Source organism: Coregonus lavaretus (assembly GCF_964263955.1).
Source record: "Coregonus lavaretus genome assembly, contig: HAP1_SCAFFOLD_345, whole genome shotgun sequence".
NCBI classification, from domain to species: Eukaryota; Metazoa; Chordata; class Actinopteri; order Salmoniformes; family Salmonidae; genus Coregonus; species Coregonus lavaretus.
The window spans coordinates 161965-180252 of record NW_028164097.1 but is presented as its reverse complement, the minus strand read 5'-3'; the positions used below and the strand labels follow the sequence as shown (position 1 = coordinate 180252).

At 46.2% G+C, this 18288-nt stretch overlaps 1 protein-coding gene and 1 long non-coding RNA gene across 2 annotated transcripts in view; both read left to right on the top strand.

Annotated features, from left to right (window-relative positions):
* The window catches only part of LOC311117457 (serine/threonine-protein phosphatase 6 regulatory ankyrin repeat subunit A-like), a gene marked incomplete at its 5' end in the record, with an annotated part of 54593 nt that extends 45391 nt beyond the window's left edge, over positions 1-9202 (top strand). The window contains 13 exons of the mRNA XM_084192381.1: positions 3539-3650; positions 3867-3893; positions 4070-4144; positions 5034-5235; positions 5718-5805; positions 6028-6145; positions 6369-6588; positions 7444-7609; positions 7823-7968; positions 8095-8177; positions 8272-8354; positions 8483-8574; positions 8780-9202. Of these exons, the coding sequence (XP_084048507.1) occupies positions 3539-3650; positions 3867-3893; positions 4070-4144; positions 5034-5235; positions 5718-5805; positions 6028-6145; positions 6369-6588; positions 7444-7609; positions 7823-7968; positions 8095-8177; positions 8272-8354; positions 8483-8574; positions 8780-9072 (1705 nt within the window). The 3' untranslated portion in view covers positions 9073-9202. The remainder of the gene's footprint in view (positions 1-3538; positions 3651-3866; positions 3894-4069; positions 4145-5033; positions 5236-5717; positions 5806-6027; positions 6146-6368; positions 6589-7443; positions 7610-7822; positions 7969-8094; positions 8178-8271; positions 8355-8482; positions 8575-8779) is intronic.
* A 1857-nt stretch (positions 9203-11059) lies between these two features.
* LOC311117452 lies at positions 11060-18060 on the top strand. Its single transcript, XR_014611631.1, has 3 exons — positions 11060-11141; positions 15625-15707; positions 18028-18060. It is a non-coding gene; the product is annotated as an uncharacterized lncRNA (long non-coding RNA).
* The last annotated feature ends 228 nt before the right edge of the window (positions 18061-18288 follow it).

Below are 18288 nucleotides of genomic sequence, written 5' to 3'. Positions count from 1 at the left end.
AAGGGTTTCGCCCCACTCCACTTCACGGCCGCCTCGTGCCATGGGGCGCTCTGCCTGGAGCTGCTGGTGGGCAACGGGGCCCTCGTCAACATCAAGGTGAGGAGACCGGATGACCAACACTGTGTCTGAACTAAATAACACCCTATTCCCTATGTAGTGCACTACTTTTGACCAGGGGCCCATAGAGCAAGGAGCCGTGGTGACACTGGCTGTGTCCCAAATGGCACCCTGTTCCCTTTATAAGTACACTACTTTGGTTCAAAAAGTAGTTCACTATGAAGAGAATAGGGTGCCATTTGCGACGCACACACTGACGCAGCACATGGCTTAGTATTTGGCCCTGGTCTACATTCAAATACCAATGGAATAGGCCTAACAATGCAAACTAAATGCAATCAAGCGCTCCTCCAATACGTGTTTGATTTTGCCTGTGGTCAGCAGCACAGACTGCCGTGTGAACCATCTTTGTCTTTCTATCTGCAGAGTAAAGATGGAAAGACCCCCCTCCACATGACGGCCATCCACGGACGCTTCTCCAGATCTCAAGCCATCATCCAGAATGGTGAGTCGCTGTGAATGCTCTCAACTGAATATATATGAACCAGTAGGCTCTTCAGCATTGTCTTTAGTCTTCAAACCATGATTCACTGGCACAGAGCAATGTTACTTGCAATGTGGTTGAACATGAAGCTTCATGAGGCCTCTAGGGTCAAGTGGTTGACGTGTGTGTGTGTCTGTGTGTGTGTGTGTGTGTGTGTGTGTGTGTGTGTGTGTCTGTGTGTGTGTGTCTGTGTGTGTGTGTCTGTGTGTGTGTGTCTGTGTGTGTGTGTGTTCTGTAGGTGCTGAGATCGACTGTGAAGAAAATAATGGAAACACACCCCTGCACATCTCTGCTCGCTACGGCCACGAGTTACTCATCAATACACTCATCACGAACGGAGCTGACACAGCCAAGTGAGAACACACACACACACAGTTTCCAGCAATAATGCAACATGCATCTGCAATTCTGTCATTGACCGAATTGCCGCTTGGAGACTATGCTCAACACATTGTGGTGTGTGGGGGGTTGATAGACAGGGCATTGCAGCATGCTGATGTGTTGATCTGCTGTGGGGTTTAATGAGGACTGTGATGTGGTGCTGTTTCCAATCTTAGCTGAATCAACTGTAAGTCACTCTGGATAAGAGTGTCTGCTTAAAGTCTAAAATGTAAAAATGTGTTGCAGGCGAGGCGTCCATGGGATGTTCCCCCTCCACCTGGCTGCTCTCAGTGGGTTCTCTGACTGCTGTCGGAAGCTCCTCTCATCAGGCTTTGATATAGACACCCCTGACGACTTTGGAAGGACCTGTTTACATGCTGCAGCAGCTGTTGGGTGAGTGGACTGGTCCAGGCTTTACACCAAGGAATATTTAGTTCATGAACTGGAAAGCCACCAGAAAGAACAAACACATATTCACACTCTTACATTTCACATTGTTTAGCAGTATAAAAAAATCGTTTAGATCATTAGTGCGGTATCATTTCTGTATAATGTGGTTCCATGCCATGGTGGTATTGACTTGCGCTCTGGTCTAAATTGTCTTTATATCTTCTTGAAAGAGAAGAGAAACCTGCAAACTGCTCTTGCTAGTATCACTTTTTATTATAGCTTTTATTAGCATTATAAAAACAGTGATACTAGCAAGAGCAGTGTACGGGTTTCTCTTTTCTTTAAGGTTCTCATTGTTACCATCCACCTGATAGCTCAGATGTGAAAGGGCCTTTCTGAACTTGATATCTTGTTACCATCCACCTGATAGCTCAGATGAACGAGAGCCTTTCTGAACTTGATATCTTGTTACCATCCACCTGATAGCTCAGATGTACGAGAGCCTTTCTGAACTTGATATCTTGTTACCATCCACCTGATAGCTCAGATGTACGAGAGCCTTTCTGAACTTGATATCTTGTTACCATCCACCTGATAGCTCAGATGAACGAGAGCCTTTCTGAACTTGATATCTTGTTACCATCCACCTGATAGCTCAGATGTACGAGAGCCTTTCTGAACTTGATATCTTGTTACCATCCACCTGATAGCTCAGATGTACGAGAGCCTTTCTGAACTTGATATCTTGTTACCATCCACCTGATAGCTCAGATGTACGAGAGCCTTTCTGAACTTGATATCTTGTTACCATCCACCTGATAGCTCAGATGTACGAGAGCCTTTCTGAACTTGATATCTTGTTACCAGGAACCTGGACTGTCTGAATCTGCTGCTCAACACAGGGGCAGACTTCAACAGAAAGGACAGCTTCGGAAGGTCTGTCTGTGGCATAAAATAACTTTCATATGTGATCTTTATGATAATGGGGAATATAGTATAGGGGCATATAGGAATTATTATGGGAAATATTGGGCGGCAGGTAGCCTAGCGGTTAAGAGCGTTGGGTCAGTAACCGAAAGGTTGCTGTTTCAAATCCCCTAGCTGACTAGGTGAAAAATGTGTCTATGTGCACTGCAGCAAGGCACTTAACCCTAATTGCTCCTGTAAGTCGCACTGGATAAGAGTGTCTGCTAAATGACGTAAATGTAAAATGTAAATGTTATACAGCTCCAATAAGCTGTTTCTGTTGTTGATGTTGAATGGTTTCTGTGCGTTCTTCTAGGAGTCCTCTGCATTATGCGGCAGCCAATTGTAACTACCAGTGTCTGTTTGCCTTGGTGGGGTCTGGGGCCAGTGTGAACGATCTGGATAAAAGGGGTTGCACCCCGCTCCACTACGCTGCTGCCTCCGACACAGACGGAAAGTACGTCTCACACCTCTCTTACTGTTGTGTGTGTTGTGGTGCCATGACCTTTCACATTTCACTGTAGTCTGGAGAGTATGTTGTGGTGCCATGACCTTTCACATTTCACTGTAGTCTGGAGAGTATGTTGTGGTGCCATGACCTTTCACATTTCACTGTAGTCTGGAGAGTATGTTGTGGTGCCATGACCTTTCACATTTCACTGTAGTCTGGAGAGTATGTTGTGGTGCCATGACCTTTCACATTTCACTGTAGTCTGGAGAGTATGTTGTGGTACCATGACCTTTCACATTTCACTGTAGTCTGGAGAGTATGTTGTGGTGCCATGACCTTTCACATTTCACTGTAGTCTGGAGAGTATGTTGTGGTGCCATGACCTTTCACATTTCATTGTAGTCTGGAGAGTATGTTGTGGTGCCATGACCTTTCACATTTCACTGTAGTCTGGAGAGTATGTTGTGGTGCCATGACCTTTCACATTTCATTGTAGTCTGGAGAGTATGTTGTGGTGCCATGACCTTTCACATTTCACTGTAGTCTGGAGAGTATGTTGTGGTGCCATGACCTTTCACATTTCACTGTAGTCTAGAGTATGTTGTTGGTCGTGTTTGAATACATACTAGTGTTAAATCTGCAGTGTGAAAGCTTGGCCACGTCTCCTTTGGGAAAGTGTCTCTGCTTGCTTATCTGTCTGTCTTGATGTTGGTATAATGATTAGTGAACTCTTGACCTCTGACCTCTAGGTGTCTGGAATATTTGCTGCGAAACGACGCTAACCCAGGGATCAGGGACAATCAGGGCTACAACGCAGTCCATTACGCGTCTGCGTACGGACACCGCCTCTGTCTGGAGCTGGTGAGTCAGAACCACAGGGGACTAGACGCCCTGCATTCACAGACCATTTTGTCTGCGTCCCAAATGAATGTAGGGCCCATAGGGCTCTGGTCAAAAGTAATGCACTATATAGGGAATAGGGTGCCATTTGGGACAGACGTTGATATTCAGTAGGTTTTAAGGTGTGGTTGCATGTTTGTCGTGGCCGCATCGTCACTCTTGATGTTCTTTTTCCAGATTGCAAGTGAAACACCTTTAGATGTGGTAAGTACCAGTTGGTTACTTTTCCTCACACTAGCTTGTTTAAGATACGAATGCAACACCCCAGTATGTCTGCAGGGGCTGGTCACTGAGATTTACAACATGAAACATGCTACTAGACTAACCTTCAAAGTAAATATGTTACAAGTCTAAACTGGCCCGTCCTTGTCTTTCCCCAGCTAATGGAAACCTCAGGGACAGACATCCTGAACGACTCTGATGTCAGAGCTCCCATCAGCCCCCTACACTTAGCTGTGAGTAAAGCCTACCTGCTCCTGTAGGGGTCTCGCCACATGACAAATGGCACCCTATTCCCTATTTAGTGCACTACTTTTGACCAGAGCCTTATGGGCCCAGATCAAAAGTACTGCACTACATGGGAAATAGGGTGCTATCTGGGATGCAGGCATGGTGTTGTTTTTCCACGAAAAGTTGATTGTCCAGACACTCACACACCATGTTCCTATCTGTTCCTGATTAGTGTAAAATACATGCATATTTTGACACGGTGATGATGAGGATGATTTCCTTATTTTGCCATTTGAGTTAATCAACCTCCAACAGAGGAGAAGTAGAGTGTTTCTAAATCTCACGCTTGGCAGGGACCTTCGATGTTGATGCTGGGCGGGAGAAAAAATGGGCACCCGATTTGAGAGACACTGGTCTACTTTAGGGGTCTAGGACTGTTTCTGTTCAGGCATACCACTGGTCTACTATAGGACATTGATTATATTAAGAGTGTATATCTGTTCAGGCGCACCACTGGTCTACTATAGGACATTGATTATATTAGGAGTGTATTTCTGTTCAGGCGTACCACTGGTCTACTATAGGACATTGATTATATTAAGAGTGTATATCTGTTCTGGCATACCACTGGTCTACTATAGGACATTGATTATATTAGGAGTGTATATCTGTTCAGGCATACCACTGGTCTACTATAGGACATTGATTATATTAGGAGTGTATATCTGTTCTGGCATACCACTGGTCTACTATAGGACATTGATTATATTAGGAGTGTATATCTGTTCAGGCATACCACTGGTCTACTATAGGACATTGATTATATTAGGAGTGTATATCTGTTCAGGCATACCACTGGACTTTGCTTCAGACTGTGTGTTTGTTTCCATTCAGGCGTACCACGGCCACCACCATGCTATGGAGGTCCTGGTTCAGTCTCTGCTGGATCTAGACGTGAGGAACAGCCAGGGGCGCACCCCTCTGGACCTGGCTGCCTTTAAAGGCCATGTGGAGTGTGTTGACGTCCTCATCAACCAGGGAGCCTCCATCCTGGTTAAAGACTTCACCCTGAAGAGGACCCCCATCCACGCTGCAGGTACGCATAGGATATCACGTAAGACCTAGAGATTCTGTAATTCAAAAGTTTTCCTTACCAAGATGGACATTTGTTTGGTCATGTTGCTAGGACGCCAATGTCCACTCTAGGGATATTATATAGCATAGTGTGAAAATGCCCACTACACACTGATCTAAGGTCATTTTTTGTCATTATTGCTGAGGATCTGGGGAGGGTAAGCTGATCCTAGATCAGTGCACAGGGGGACTTCTATCCAGAGCCAGGTACACAGCTAGCAGGTGACAGGCTTCGAGGGCCTCAGCCCCAAAATGTTTTATTATCTGCTGTGTTAACATCATGAGGATGTCATCTACCAATACCACTGTTCTAGAAATCTGTCTGTTCATGTGAAGGTAATAGTCGTCCAGCAATCAGCTCATATCCTCTCTGTTTAGCCTCCTCTAGCTACCAACGGTCAATCATCTCACATTCTTATATCCTCTCTGTTTATCCTCCTCTAGCTACCAACGGTCATTCGGAGTGTTTGCGTTTGCTGATTGGAAATGCTGACCTCCAGAGTCCAGTGGACGTTCAAGACGGGAATGGACAGTAAGTCAATTGGGTTTTGGATACAATTCCTGAAATAAAGAGATTTTGACACTAGTTCTACGTCCCAAATGGCACCCTATGCCCTACTTGGTGCACTACTTTAAACCAGAACCCTATGGGCTCGGGTCAAAAGTAGTGTACCATATAGGGAATAGGTTGCCATTTGGGACTCAGCCTGGTTATTACCAGTTTGTAATATGACCTTGTTGTCTTGTGTATCAGAACCCCTCTGATGCTGTCAGTGCTGAGCGGACACACAGACTGTGTGTACTCACTGCTCAACAAGGGAGCCAGCGTAGAAGCCAAAGACAAGTGGGGCAGAACAGCGCTACACAGAGGGGTGAGGAGGAGAGCTGGCTGTATACGCTCACACACAGAAAGAGACGGGGAGGCTCAAATATACATATTATCTTCAGAAAAGTAGTTGTCCATGGGTAGTGGTGTATTCATCCCTGTAGGGGGACCTGCCTCCAGACATCATTTGTAATAATTGATGATTCATTATTATATCATTGATTATTAGTTATTCAAATCCATTCTTGTCTCCCTGCCCTTCCTCCCAGGCGTTGACGGGTCATGAGGAGTGTGTGGAGGCCCTGCTGCAGCACAGCGCCAGCTTCCTGGTTCGGGACTGTAAGGGGCGGACCCCTGTCCACCTGGCGGCGGCATCCGGACACATCGGGGTGCTGGGGGGACTCCTACACGCCGCCCAGTCAGTGGAGACCCTCCCCGTCATCACAGACAACCAGGGCTACACGCCACTACACTGGGCCTGCTACAACGGTACGTACTGGACTAACGGAACACTAGATATTTTCTGATTTTCTCTCTTCAGCACCGTAAACATGTCCCTGAATTAGGCAGGCCATACAACTAGGGGTGTAACGATTCGATTTGTATCACGATTCGTGGTTGTCGATACGATTCAAGGACGATATTGGTTCATTTAGAACGATACGATCCGAAACGATTCAGTGACTTGAAATCGATTCAGTAACCTTTTAGCCAAAAATTCAACCAGTGTGACTGAAATAAATACCTGGATACTGGACAGTGCAGGTGAAGTTTCCTAGATTCCTGTTTCTTGTAAGGACCGCAATGGTGGCTTGATAATTTCTCGCTCGTCGGCTTCTCCTCTGTCGTCCGCCATGCTATGTTTTGTTGTCTTTGCGCCTTTGCGCTGCTGCTGGCGTGGGGCGATGACGTCACGGATAGGCAGACTGAATCGAGTAATGTTTAAAGCCTTTATCATTAAAAGTGCTAAGAAAAAACATCCATATAAAGTCTGACGTGCTTAAATCCAATGGGTTATTTCCTAGTATCGATACAATCGATTTATTACATTTTAAAACGATGTTAGAGTGATATATGTTGTCCAAAAGGCCAACTCACCGAGCACAGATCGATGTAGTTGGATCATAGGAATATAAATCGATACATCGATGTAGTAGATGGATCGTTACACCCCTACATACAACGGTACGTACTGACTAACTGGACTGTAGCTCTGTTCTCTCCTCCATGAAGTGTACACTCATTCACTCCCTCTTGTGGCTTGAAAAGCATTCGATTGGTGTGGACGGAGCCATGTGGGGGAATGAACAAGACTACAACAGAATTAGGGGTTATGACTCTCAGTGGAGGACCTTACACTGAAACAGGACTTTGTCATAGCATATGTCACCGAGGGCAACTCGTTCAGCCCCCTCCACTGTGCTGTGATCAATGACAACGAGGGGGCTGCAGAGATGCTGATTGACACTCTGGGGCCGGCCATTGTCAACGCCACTGACACCAAGAACCGGTAACTACAGCACATGACAAAGTCCTTTTCTTCTGGAGAATAATGTTGTCTTGGGAATAAAATGACCTCTGGGGTTGGATGAGGGATTGTAGATTACTTTTAATACATCTATTAGTGATTTTATATTTCTATGGTATAAACAGGGTTAATTGAACAAACTTGTTTATAACAGTCCTACATGATATCGGTGAAATAAGTTTCCTCTCTCTCCAGGACCCCCCTGCATGCGGCGGCTTTCACGGACCACGTGGAGTGTCTTCAGCTGCTGCTAGGCCACAACGCCCAGGTCAACTCCCCCGATGCCTCCGGGAAGACCTCCCTCATGATGGCTGCTGAGAACGGACAAACCAACGCTGTCGGTACGCAGCCCCCTCTCCTCCGCTTTGCCTCGCCCAGCCGGCTTAAGTTCAACATGTCTGTTTTACATTTTAATAAGTCGCTTCATTTCCTAATTGAGTTTCTTTATGTTTCTCTGTCTGTGTCAGAGCTGTTGGTGAGCAGTGCCAAAGCAGAGCTCACCCTGCAGGATGCAGTCAAGAACACTGCTCTTCATCTGGCCTGCAGTAAGGTGAGCATCCCCACATGAAGATGACGTTCATCTGAACAGTTGGCTCTCTCTGGTTGACATTTTGGTCTGACATGTTTGACTCTGGTTTTTAAAGGGGCATGAAACCAGTGCTTTGTTGATATTGGAGAAGATTACAGACAGGAACCTCATCAACTCGACTAACGCAGCCTTACAGACGTACGTATGGTTCAGCTGTATTAATTGGGCCAGAAGAATTAGAAGAAGTGCACTATATAGGGAATAGTCTGGCATTTGGGAGGTATCCTCATTTGCTGCTGGCTAATCTGACGGTACTTTCTCCTCAGGCCGTTACACGTTGCAGCCAGAAATGGTCTGACGGTGGTGGTTCAGGAGCTACTAGTGAAGGGTGCTAGCGTGCTAGCAGTCGATGACAATGGTAAGATCCATAACGCTAACACCGTTTTCTTCTGTACTTCTCTTCTCAATGTGTCCACAAATGTTTCTCTCTAGTCCACTGCTTGGTTATTGTCTTAACTTTGTATCTCCTAGCCTGCTGTTATTTCATGTTTTTCACCAAAAGTGTTATAGTAAACGGTGATGCTCCTGAAGTGACCCTCTGCTGTTCTGTTTGAACCCCTCAGGTTACACGCCTGCCTTGGCCTGCGCCCCCAACAAAGACGTGGCGGACTGCCTGGCGCTGATCCTGGCCACCATGATGCCCGTGTCCCCCTGCAACCCGGCGCCCAGCCTGTCCTTCAGTGCCATTAACCACTACACCACCAGCCCCTCCAAGAGTGTGACCTTCGACAGCCTGCCCGTGCTGCGCAGCGAGCACAGCTCCTACTGCAGCTTCAACAACATCGGCCACCGCGACCACGATGGAGGCTTCTACAAGGATGAGGAACTCAACGACTCAGACTCAGAGACATACTGAGGGGGGTGGTGGTCGCTGCCCAGGAGGGGAGCCAAGGGTAGGCGGATGGACAGTGAAGTGGGGCAGAGGCCACAAACAAATCCACACATACACACCGTGTCTTAAATCACCACAGCCAGCTTTGGGAGGGCACGAGCCGAGACAGTCCGCACAGGAGCCTTAAGAGTCCTGCAGATGGAGAGAGAGAAATGGAGGGAGGGAGGGAGAGGGGGAGGCACAACAGGCTGGCTGGCCACACTCATCCTCTCGTACCACCAGGTGTCCTTCCAGCAGATACTGGACTTCAGAGGAACTGCTGCTGCTATACCCCACCTTTACCTTTACCCACAAAGGTCCTAAACGGTAGAAACTGTCCAGCCAACAGACAGACGGACACCTTATGACGGCAATAACCTGTAGTCCAAGGGGATAGTAGCACTTCACTGAGTGAAAAACAGACATGGACCAAAAGATGCGGAAGAAGCCTTTTCAAAACCTGTTTTGACAGTAGAAATGGGATTGAGCGTTTTGGCCTGAGAAAAAACATAAGGAGTGATGTTTCATTTAAGTTTTATGAGAGTGATGGTCATGTTTATCCGCACACTAAGACAGTCAGAACGCACCTAGCCTCTTGTCTGTAATCCATGTGGGAGGAGGGGAAATCATTTATTTTTTATGAACAAACATTTTAATAATATCATTCATGTCTTAAGCTCCTGACCCTCTGTGGGAACCAAAGAATCGTAGTATTTGCTCTCATGAGTAATTTCAAAGAATTCCATCCCCAATGGCACCCTATTCCCTTTATAGTACACTACTTTTGACCAGGGCCATAGGGTTCTGGTCAAAAGTAGTGTACTCTATAAAGAATAGGGTGCCATTTAGATTTTGCATTTGTATGTGAGCGACAGGACTTTTTACATTTGCGTTATTAAACCTACCTGTCCTTTGCCCTCTAGAAAATATTTTAGAAAGTAAATTATTAATTCATGTATTCTTTCTTGTGATATTTATGTCATCATTTTGTGCCTTCTTTAGTTACTGAGGGGAGGTTAGGAGAGTAGGGGCAGCTGTATGAGCGAAAACAATGATGCACACTAAGTAATACAACGTTTGTGAAAAGCACTGATACTATTCCGAGGCATACGAGGGGGAAAACATGCCTCCCTTGGAGAGGAGAAACACTGTAAACCAATGGTAGGACAGCAGCATTTAGATTTTCTTCTGTTGAAAAAAATATATATATATTATTTGTCTTGGTCTTATAATCAATGTATTTTGACAGGTTTTGCTTGCTTAACTTCTTCAAAAAAATGAAACCACTCAAACCTTTTATGTGATTGCTTGTTCAAACCCCCGTTTTTGTCTCTTTTTTAAAATAATTTTAACTGGAAATATGTACAATACATATGCTATGTTCGTCAAATCAGGATCAGGAGGTTCACAGGTTTTTTCGTGTCCTTTTTTTCTTTAAAAGGATTAAACTAGCATGTACATATGAAATAGTGACTGAATCGAAACTCCCATGAATTCTTTCAGTATCTGAAGATTGCTGTATATTTTATGAGTAATAAAATAAAGAAATGAGTTATGTTATTTAATAATGAACTATGGGTTATCTGTTTTATGTGACAACCGCAGTATCAATTTCTAGGTGACAGTGGTGCTAATCCCAAAAGAAAGGCTACATACAACAAGGAACAAGAAGTCTATTGGCAAAGTGATGAATATTGCATGTACCTTGGCCTAACGGTGTGGGTTATGTATTTTATTTTTCATGGCGTCCTCAACATTACAGTTTTAAGGGCAACAATAGCCTAAATTTGTTTACAACTCGCAGGATTTCCATACATGAGCTTTCAACAACACAGAGTGTTGCATCAGCACGAGATCGAAAGTGCGTCAAATCTGTACAGGTCATTGTTACGTCATCACTGATAAACGTTGAAACTGATGAAAAACCGCTGGAGCAGTTCAGTCTAAACCTCCCTAGTGCTGGAGGATTGCGTTTGTTTTCGCTCTGGATGCGCGTTCATTTTGGCAAGGAAATGTGCTGATTTTGCAAGGAGATGGAGAATAAAGAGTTCAAGGTAGGCATGTTATTTATTTTTAAATCTTCAATTATATTAATTACTGTGGATTAAATATTGTTTAACAAATGAAATAATGTGCTATTCATGCTGTAATATCAAACTAGAAAGTCTATGGCCGGGGAGTCATGAGAGTTGGCTAAAGGTACAGTAGGGTCAAATGGGGGTCAAATGTTATGACAGCACCTTCATAATTTCGTCCAAAATGGCACCCTATTCCCTATGTAGGCTAGTGTACTACTTTTGACCAGGAGCCATAGAAGGGTTGGCTGACGTCACGAAAACGATGCCCGCGCATCGATGGCCCGAAGTCGTGTATCTTGTTATGATTCTGAACCTCAGCTAACAACAAGCTGCCATGTGGGGAATCGTAGCTCTGTGGCATGTTTCAGCTTGTTGTATGGTGTTATTGATACCATGTCTTGTTTTGAGGTGTTTTGACTGATATCATGTCTATGCAATGACTCAAATTCGCTACCTAGCTAACCAACAACAACTGTAACAATGTATTTGAGACGAGTTCATTGTTCAAATGTATTTATGTTTGCATTAAACATTTAGAGACTAAATATAGTTTACATGTTGTCAACAGTCTAAGTCAAACCCTGTCTATTTTGCCCCATAGTTGCATGCCAGTTTTGTTGCTTAACAACCAACCCCTCTATAGAGTCCCACAGTGGAGGTGTGATAATACCCAAAAAACCTAGCGGTCAAACAGGGACATGGTTCCAATCGTTTTTCCACCATTCATTTTAGAAACACATAAAATAAGGGCTGTATTTCGTGTAGGCTTACCCTGGCGTGACGTTTTTGTAACCATGTAAATCTCTCTCGGACAAGTTGACTTTTATCAGTATATTTACATTTTACATTTATATCATTTAGCAGACGCTCTTATCCAGAGCGACTTACAATGGTGCATTCAACAATTGGTGTATTCAACTTATGATAGCCAGTGGGACAACCACTTATTTTTCTTCTTTTTTTTTATGGGGGGGGAGGGGGGGGGTAGAAGGATTACTTCATACTATTCCAGGTATTCCTTAAAGAGGTAGGGTTTCAAGTGTCTCCGGAAGGTGGTCAGTGACTCCGCTGTCCTGGCGTCGTGGGGGAGCTTGTTCCACCATTGGGGTGCCAGAGCCTGAAGGTAAGGAGGTGCCGTTCCTCTCACAGCTCCGTAGGCAAGCACCATGGTCTTGTAGTAGATGCGAGCCTCAACTGAGCGGGGTGACATGAGAGAACTTGGGAAGGTCGAACACCAGACGGGCTGCGGCGTTCTGGATAAGTTGTAGGGGTTTAATGGCACAGGCAGGGAGCCCAGCCAACAGCGAGTTGCAGTAATCCAGACGGGAGATGACATGTGCCTGGATTAGGAACTGTGCCGCTTTCTGTGTAAGGTAGAGTCGTACTCTGCAAATGTTGTAGAGCATGAACCTGCAGGATCGGGTCACCGTTTTGATGTTAGCAGAGAATGACAGGGTGTTGTCCAGGGTCACGCCAAGGCTCTTTGCACTCTGGGAGGAGGACACAATGGAGTTGTCAACCGTGATGGCGAGATCATGGAACGGGCAGTCCTTCCCAGGGATGAAGAGCAGCTCCGTCTTGCAGAGGTTCAGCTTGAGGTGGTGATCCGACATCCACACTGATATGTCTGCCAGACATGCAGAGATGCGATTCGCCACCTGGTTATCAGAAGGGGGAAAGGAGAAAATTAATTGTGTGTCGTCTGCGTAGCAATGATAGGAGAGACCATGTGAGGATATGACAGAGCCAAGTGACTTGGTGTATAGAGAGAATAGGAGAGGGCCTAGAACTGAGCCCTGGGGGACACCAGTGGTGAGAGCACATGGTGCGGAGACAGATTCTCGCCACGCTACCTGGTAGGAGCGACCTGTCAGGTAGGACGCAATCCAAGAGTGAGCAGCGCCGGAGATGCCCAACTCGGAGAGGGTGGAGAGGAGGATCTGATGGTTCACAATATCAAAGGCAGCGGATAGGTCTAGAAGGATAAGAGCAGAGGAGAGAGAGTTAGCTTTAGCAGTGCGGAGAGCCTCCATGACACAGAGAAGAGCAGTCTCAGTTGAATGACCAGTCTTGAAACCTGACTGGTTTGGATCAAGAAGGTCATTCTGAGAGTGATAGCAGGAGAGTTGGCTAGAGACGGCACGCTCAAGAGATTTGGAGAGAAAAGAAAGAAGGGATACTTACTTGTCTGTAGTTGTTGACATCGGAGGGATCGAGTGTAGGTTTTTTGAGGAGGGGTGCAACTCTCGCTCTCTTGAAGACGGAAGGGACATGGCCAGCGGTCAAGGATGAGTTGATGTGGGAGGTGAGGTGAGGTGAGGTAAGGGAGAAGGTCTCCGGAAATGGTCTGGAGAAGAGAGGACGGGATAGGGTCAAGCAGGCAGGTTGTTGGGCGGCCGGCCGTCACAAGTCGCAAGATTTCATCTGGAGAGAGAGGGGAGAAAAAAGTCAAAGCATAGGGTAGGGCAGTGTGAGCAGGACCAGCGGTGTCATTTCACTTAATAAATGAGGATCGGATGTCGTCAACCTTCTTTTCAAAATGGTTGACGAAGTCATCCACAGAGAGGGAGGAGGGTGGGGGAGGAGGATTCAGCAGGGAGGAGAAGGTGGCAAAGAGCTTCCTAGGGTTAGAGGCATAGGCTTGAAATTTAGAGTGGTAGAAAGTGGCTTTAGCAGCGGAAACAGAGGAAGAGAATGTAGAGAGGAGGGAGTGAAAAGATGACAGGTCCGCAGGGAGTCTAGTTTTCCTCCATTTCCGCTCGGCTGCCCGGAGCCCTCTTCTGTGAGCTCGCAATGAGTCGTCAAGCCACGGAGCAGGAGGGGAGGACCGAGCCGGCCGGGAGGATAGGGGACATAGAGAGTCAAAAGATGCAGAAAGGGAGGAGAGGAGGGTTGAGGAGGCAGAATCAGGAGATCGGAGGGAGAATGATTTAGCAGAGGGAAGAGATGATAGGATGGAAGAGGAGAGAGTAGCGGGAGAGAGAGAGCGAAGGTTGTGATGGCACATTACCATCTGAGTAGGGGCAGAGTGAGTAGTGTTGGAGGAGAGCGAGAGAGAAAAGGATACAAAGTAGTGGTCGGAGACTTGGAGGGGAGTTGCAGTGAGATTAGTAGAAGAACAGCATCTAGTAAAGATGAGGTCAAGCGTATTGCCTGCCTTGTGAGTAGGGGGGGACGGTGAGAGGGTGAGGTCAAAAGAGGAAAGGAGTGGAAAGAAGGAGGCAGAGAGAAATGAGTCAAAGGCAGAGACGTAGGGAGGTTAAAGTCACCCAGAACTGTGAGGGGTGAGCCATCCTCAGGAAAGGAACTTATCAAGGCGTCAAGCTCATTGATGAACTCTCCAAGGGAACCTGGAGGGCGATAAATGACAAGGATGTTAAGCTTGAATGGGCTAGTGATGTGACAGCATGGAATTCAAATGAGGAGATAGACAGATGGGTCAGGGGAAAAAGAGAGAATGTCCACTTTGGAGAGATGAGGATTCCTGTGCCACCGCCGCGCCGACCAGATGCTCTCGGGGTATGCGAGAACACATGGTTAGACGAGGAAAGAGCAGTAGGAGTAGCAGTGTTTTCTGTGGTAATCCATGTTTCCGTCAGCGCCAAGAAGTCGAGGGACTGGAGGGTAGCATAGGCTGAGATTAACTCTGCCTTGTTGGCTGCAGAACGGCAGTTCCAGAGGCTGCCAGACCACTAGGTTTTATGGGTATTATGACTCATACTGTGGGACTCTATAGGGCTCCAGCCAAAAGAAGTGCACTATATTGGAACTAGGGTGCTATTTCGGACACAAGCATAGATATGATGCATTATTATGTGACCATAGAAATAGAATCACTAGAAAGGATAGAGCCTCTGACCTTGGCAATTTGACTGGTAAACTGAACTGCACACCTGATATGATGTTCTGGTGATTCTATTTCTCTGAATATGATGCATTATGATGTGACAATGAGAGTTGGGTTAATGGTGCTCTCAAGGCAACTGGGAACTCGAAAAAAATAACTAGGTCAAATCATGACGTCCGTGATCTTCAGGTCGGAAAGTCGGAGCTCTAGAAAGATGCCAGAGTTTCCGACTTGGAATTCCTTTTTACATTTTGTGGTGGTAATTTTATCCCCTTTTTCTCCCCAATTTTTCGTGATATCCAATTGGTAGTTACGATCTTGTTACGATCTTGTCTCATCGCTGCAACTCCCCAGCGGGCTCGGGAGAGGTGAAGGTTGAGTCAGGCGTCCTCCAAAACATGACCCGCCAAGCCGCGCTGCTTCCGACTTGGAATTCCGAGTTGGATGACTGTTCAAAACGATTTTTCCCAGTCGGAGCTTGTTTTTTTTTCCTATTTCCCAGTTGTCTTGAACGCACTGAAGTCGGAAGTCAGAGATTTCCCAGTTGTTTTGAACACGGCAAAAGGCGACACAGTAGGTGACATCTAAACATGACTTTGTGCTGTCTTTCAGAGGTCAGAGGTCAATGGAAATGACCTCACCCTCATAGACCTGGATGACCCCATCAATGAAGCTGATGTTATGAAGGAAGTCAGGTAAGTGATTTACACTAATGACACATTTGTGACTGGTTACAGGATCACATAGGCCTACAGATACAGATTCAGTAGTAGGTCAAAGGTCACCGCCTATGGAGAGGTAGGCCCAGAGCCATGTATTTAGAGAGTTGGGACATTGAGATATAAACTCAGCAAAAAAAGAAACGTCCTCTCACTGTCAACTGCGTTTATTTTCAGCAAACTTAACGTGTAAATAACGCATCTCCCGAGTGGCGCAGTGTTCTAAGGCACTGCATCGCAGTGCTAGCTGTGCCACTAGAGATCCTGGTTCGAATCCAGGCTCTGTCGTAGCCGGCCGCGACCGGGAGACCCATGGGGCGGCGCACAATTGGCACAGCGTCGTCCAGGGTAGGGGAGGGAATGGCCGGCAGGGATGTAGCTCAGTTGGTAGAGCATGGCGTTTGCAACGCCAGGGTTGTGGGTTCGATACCCACGGGGGGGCAGTATGAAAAAAAAAATATATATATATATAAAAAAAGAATAAAAATAAAATAAACAAATAAAAGAATGTATGCACTCACTAACTGTAAGTCGCTCTGGATAAGAGCGTCTGCTAAATGACTAAAATGTAAAAATGTAATGTAAATATTTGTATGAACATAACAAGATTCAACAACTGAGACATAAACTGAGATGTTACCCCCTCGTCCACCAAGGCACCTGCAAGTTCCCAGACATTTCTGGGGGGAATGGCTAAATCCTAGCCCTCACCCTCCGATCCAACAGATCCAGGCTCTTCATGGCAGAACACTGACATTCCTGTCTTGCAGGAAATCACGCACAGAACGAGCAGTATGGCTGGTGGCATTGTCATGCTGGAGGGTCATGTCAGGATGAGCCTGCAGGAAGGGTACCACATGAGGGAGGAGGATGTCTTCCCTGTAACGCACAGCGTTGAAATTTCCTGCAATGACAACAAGCGTAGTCCGATGATGCTGTGACACACCGCCCAAGACCATGACGGACCATCCACCTCCAAATCGATCCCGCTCCAGAGTACAGGCCTTGGTGTATCGCTCATTCCTTCGACGATAAACACGAATCCGACCATCACCCCTGGTGAGACAAAACCGCGACTCGTCAGTGAAGAGCACTTTTTTGCCAGTCCTGTCTGGTCGAGCGACGGTGTGTTTGTGCCCATAGGCGACGGTGTTGCCGGTGATGTCTGGTGAGGACTTGCCTTACAACAGGCCTACAAGCCCTCAGTCCAGCCTCTCTCAGCCTATTACGGACAGTCTGAGCACTGATGGAGGGATTGTGCGTTCCTGGTGTAACTCGGGCAGTTGTTGTTTCCATCCTGTACCTGTCCCGCAGGATGTTCCGATCCTGTGCCGATGTTGTTACACGTGGTCTGCCACTGCGAGGATGATCAGCTGTCCGTCCTGTCTCCCTGTAGCTCTGTCTTAGGCGTCTCACAGTACGGACATTGCAATTTATTGCCCTGGCCACATCTGCAGTCCTCATGCCTCCTTGCAGCATGCCTAAGGCACGTTCACGCAGATGAGCAGGGACCCTGGGCATTTTTCTTTTGGTGTTTTTCAGAGTCAGTAGAAAGGCCTCTTTAGGGTCCTAAGTTTTCATAACTACCGTCTGTAAGCTGTTAGTGTCTTAATGACCGTTGCACAGGTGCATGTTCATTAAGTGTTTATGGTTCATTGAACAACATTTTACATTTTAGTCATTTAGCAGACACTCTTATCCAGAGCGACTTACAGTTAGTGAGTGCATACATTTTCATACTGGCCCCCCGTGGGAAACAAACCCACAACCCTGGCGTTGCAAGCGCCATGCTCTACCAACTGAGCTACAGGGGACTAGCATGGGAAACAGTGTTTAAACCCTTTACAATGAAGATCTGTGAAGATATTTGGATTTTTACGAATTATCTTTGAAAGATCCTGAAAAAGGGACGTTTTCTTTTTTTGCTGAGTTTATGTATACATTACATGACACAGTAGATATCCATATGACAGCTGGCTCCCCATGGGCAATGTTGACATTTTAAACAATGCTATGTAACTGAACATCTATAATTAGAATTTACTTATAATGAAAGGATAAATGAAAGGCTCCAAGGCGCTAACATGGAGTCCTTTTAAAAGTTGGCAGAATTCTCTAAATATTTGGCTCTGGATAGGCCGAGTCATCTCAAGAGTATTGGAGCCATAGAATTTGAGTGATTCTATTCTAATTCTAGAATGATTCATTCTAATTCTGTGATTCTAATTCTATAATTACACATCCTCACACTCACATTATAGCAGTGACCTAAGAGATATTCCTATTCTCTATCTAGATCCCATAAAGATCACAGAGAGGCTGAGAGACTGACCAAGTTGGACGAGGCTGTTCTAGACACAGATACCCCAACTCAGTCACAGGAGGTTGAAGAAGAGAGTGAGTTGGACGAGGCTGTTGCCATCCCATCTCAGTCGCAGGAGGTTGAAGGAGAGAGTGAGTTGGACGAGGCTGTTGCCATCCCATCTGAGTCGCAGGAGGTTGAAGGAGAGAGTGAGATGGACGAGGCTGTTGCCATCCCATCTCAGTCGCAGGAGGT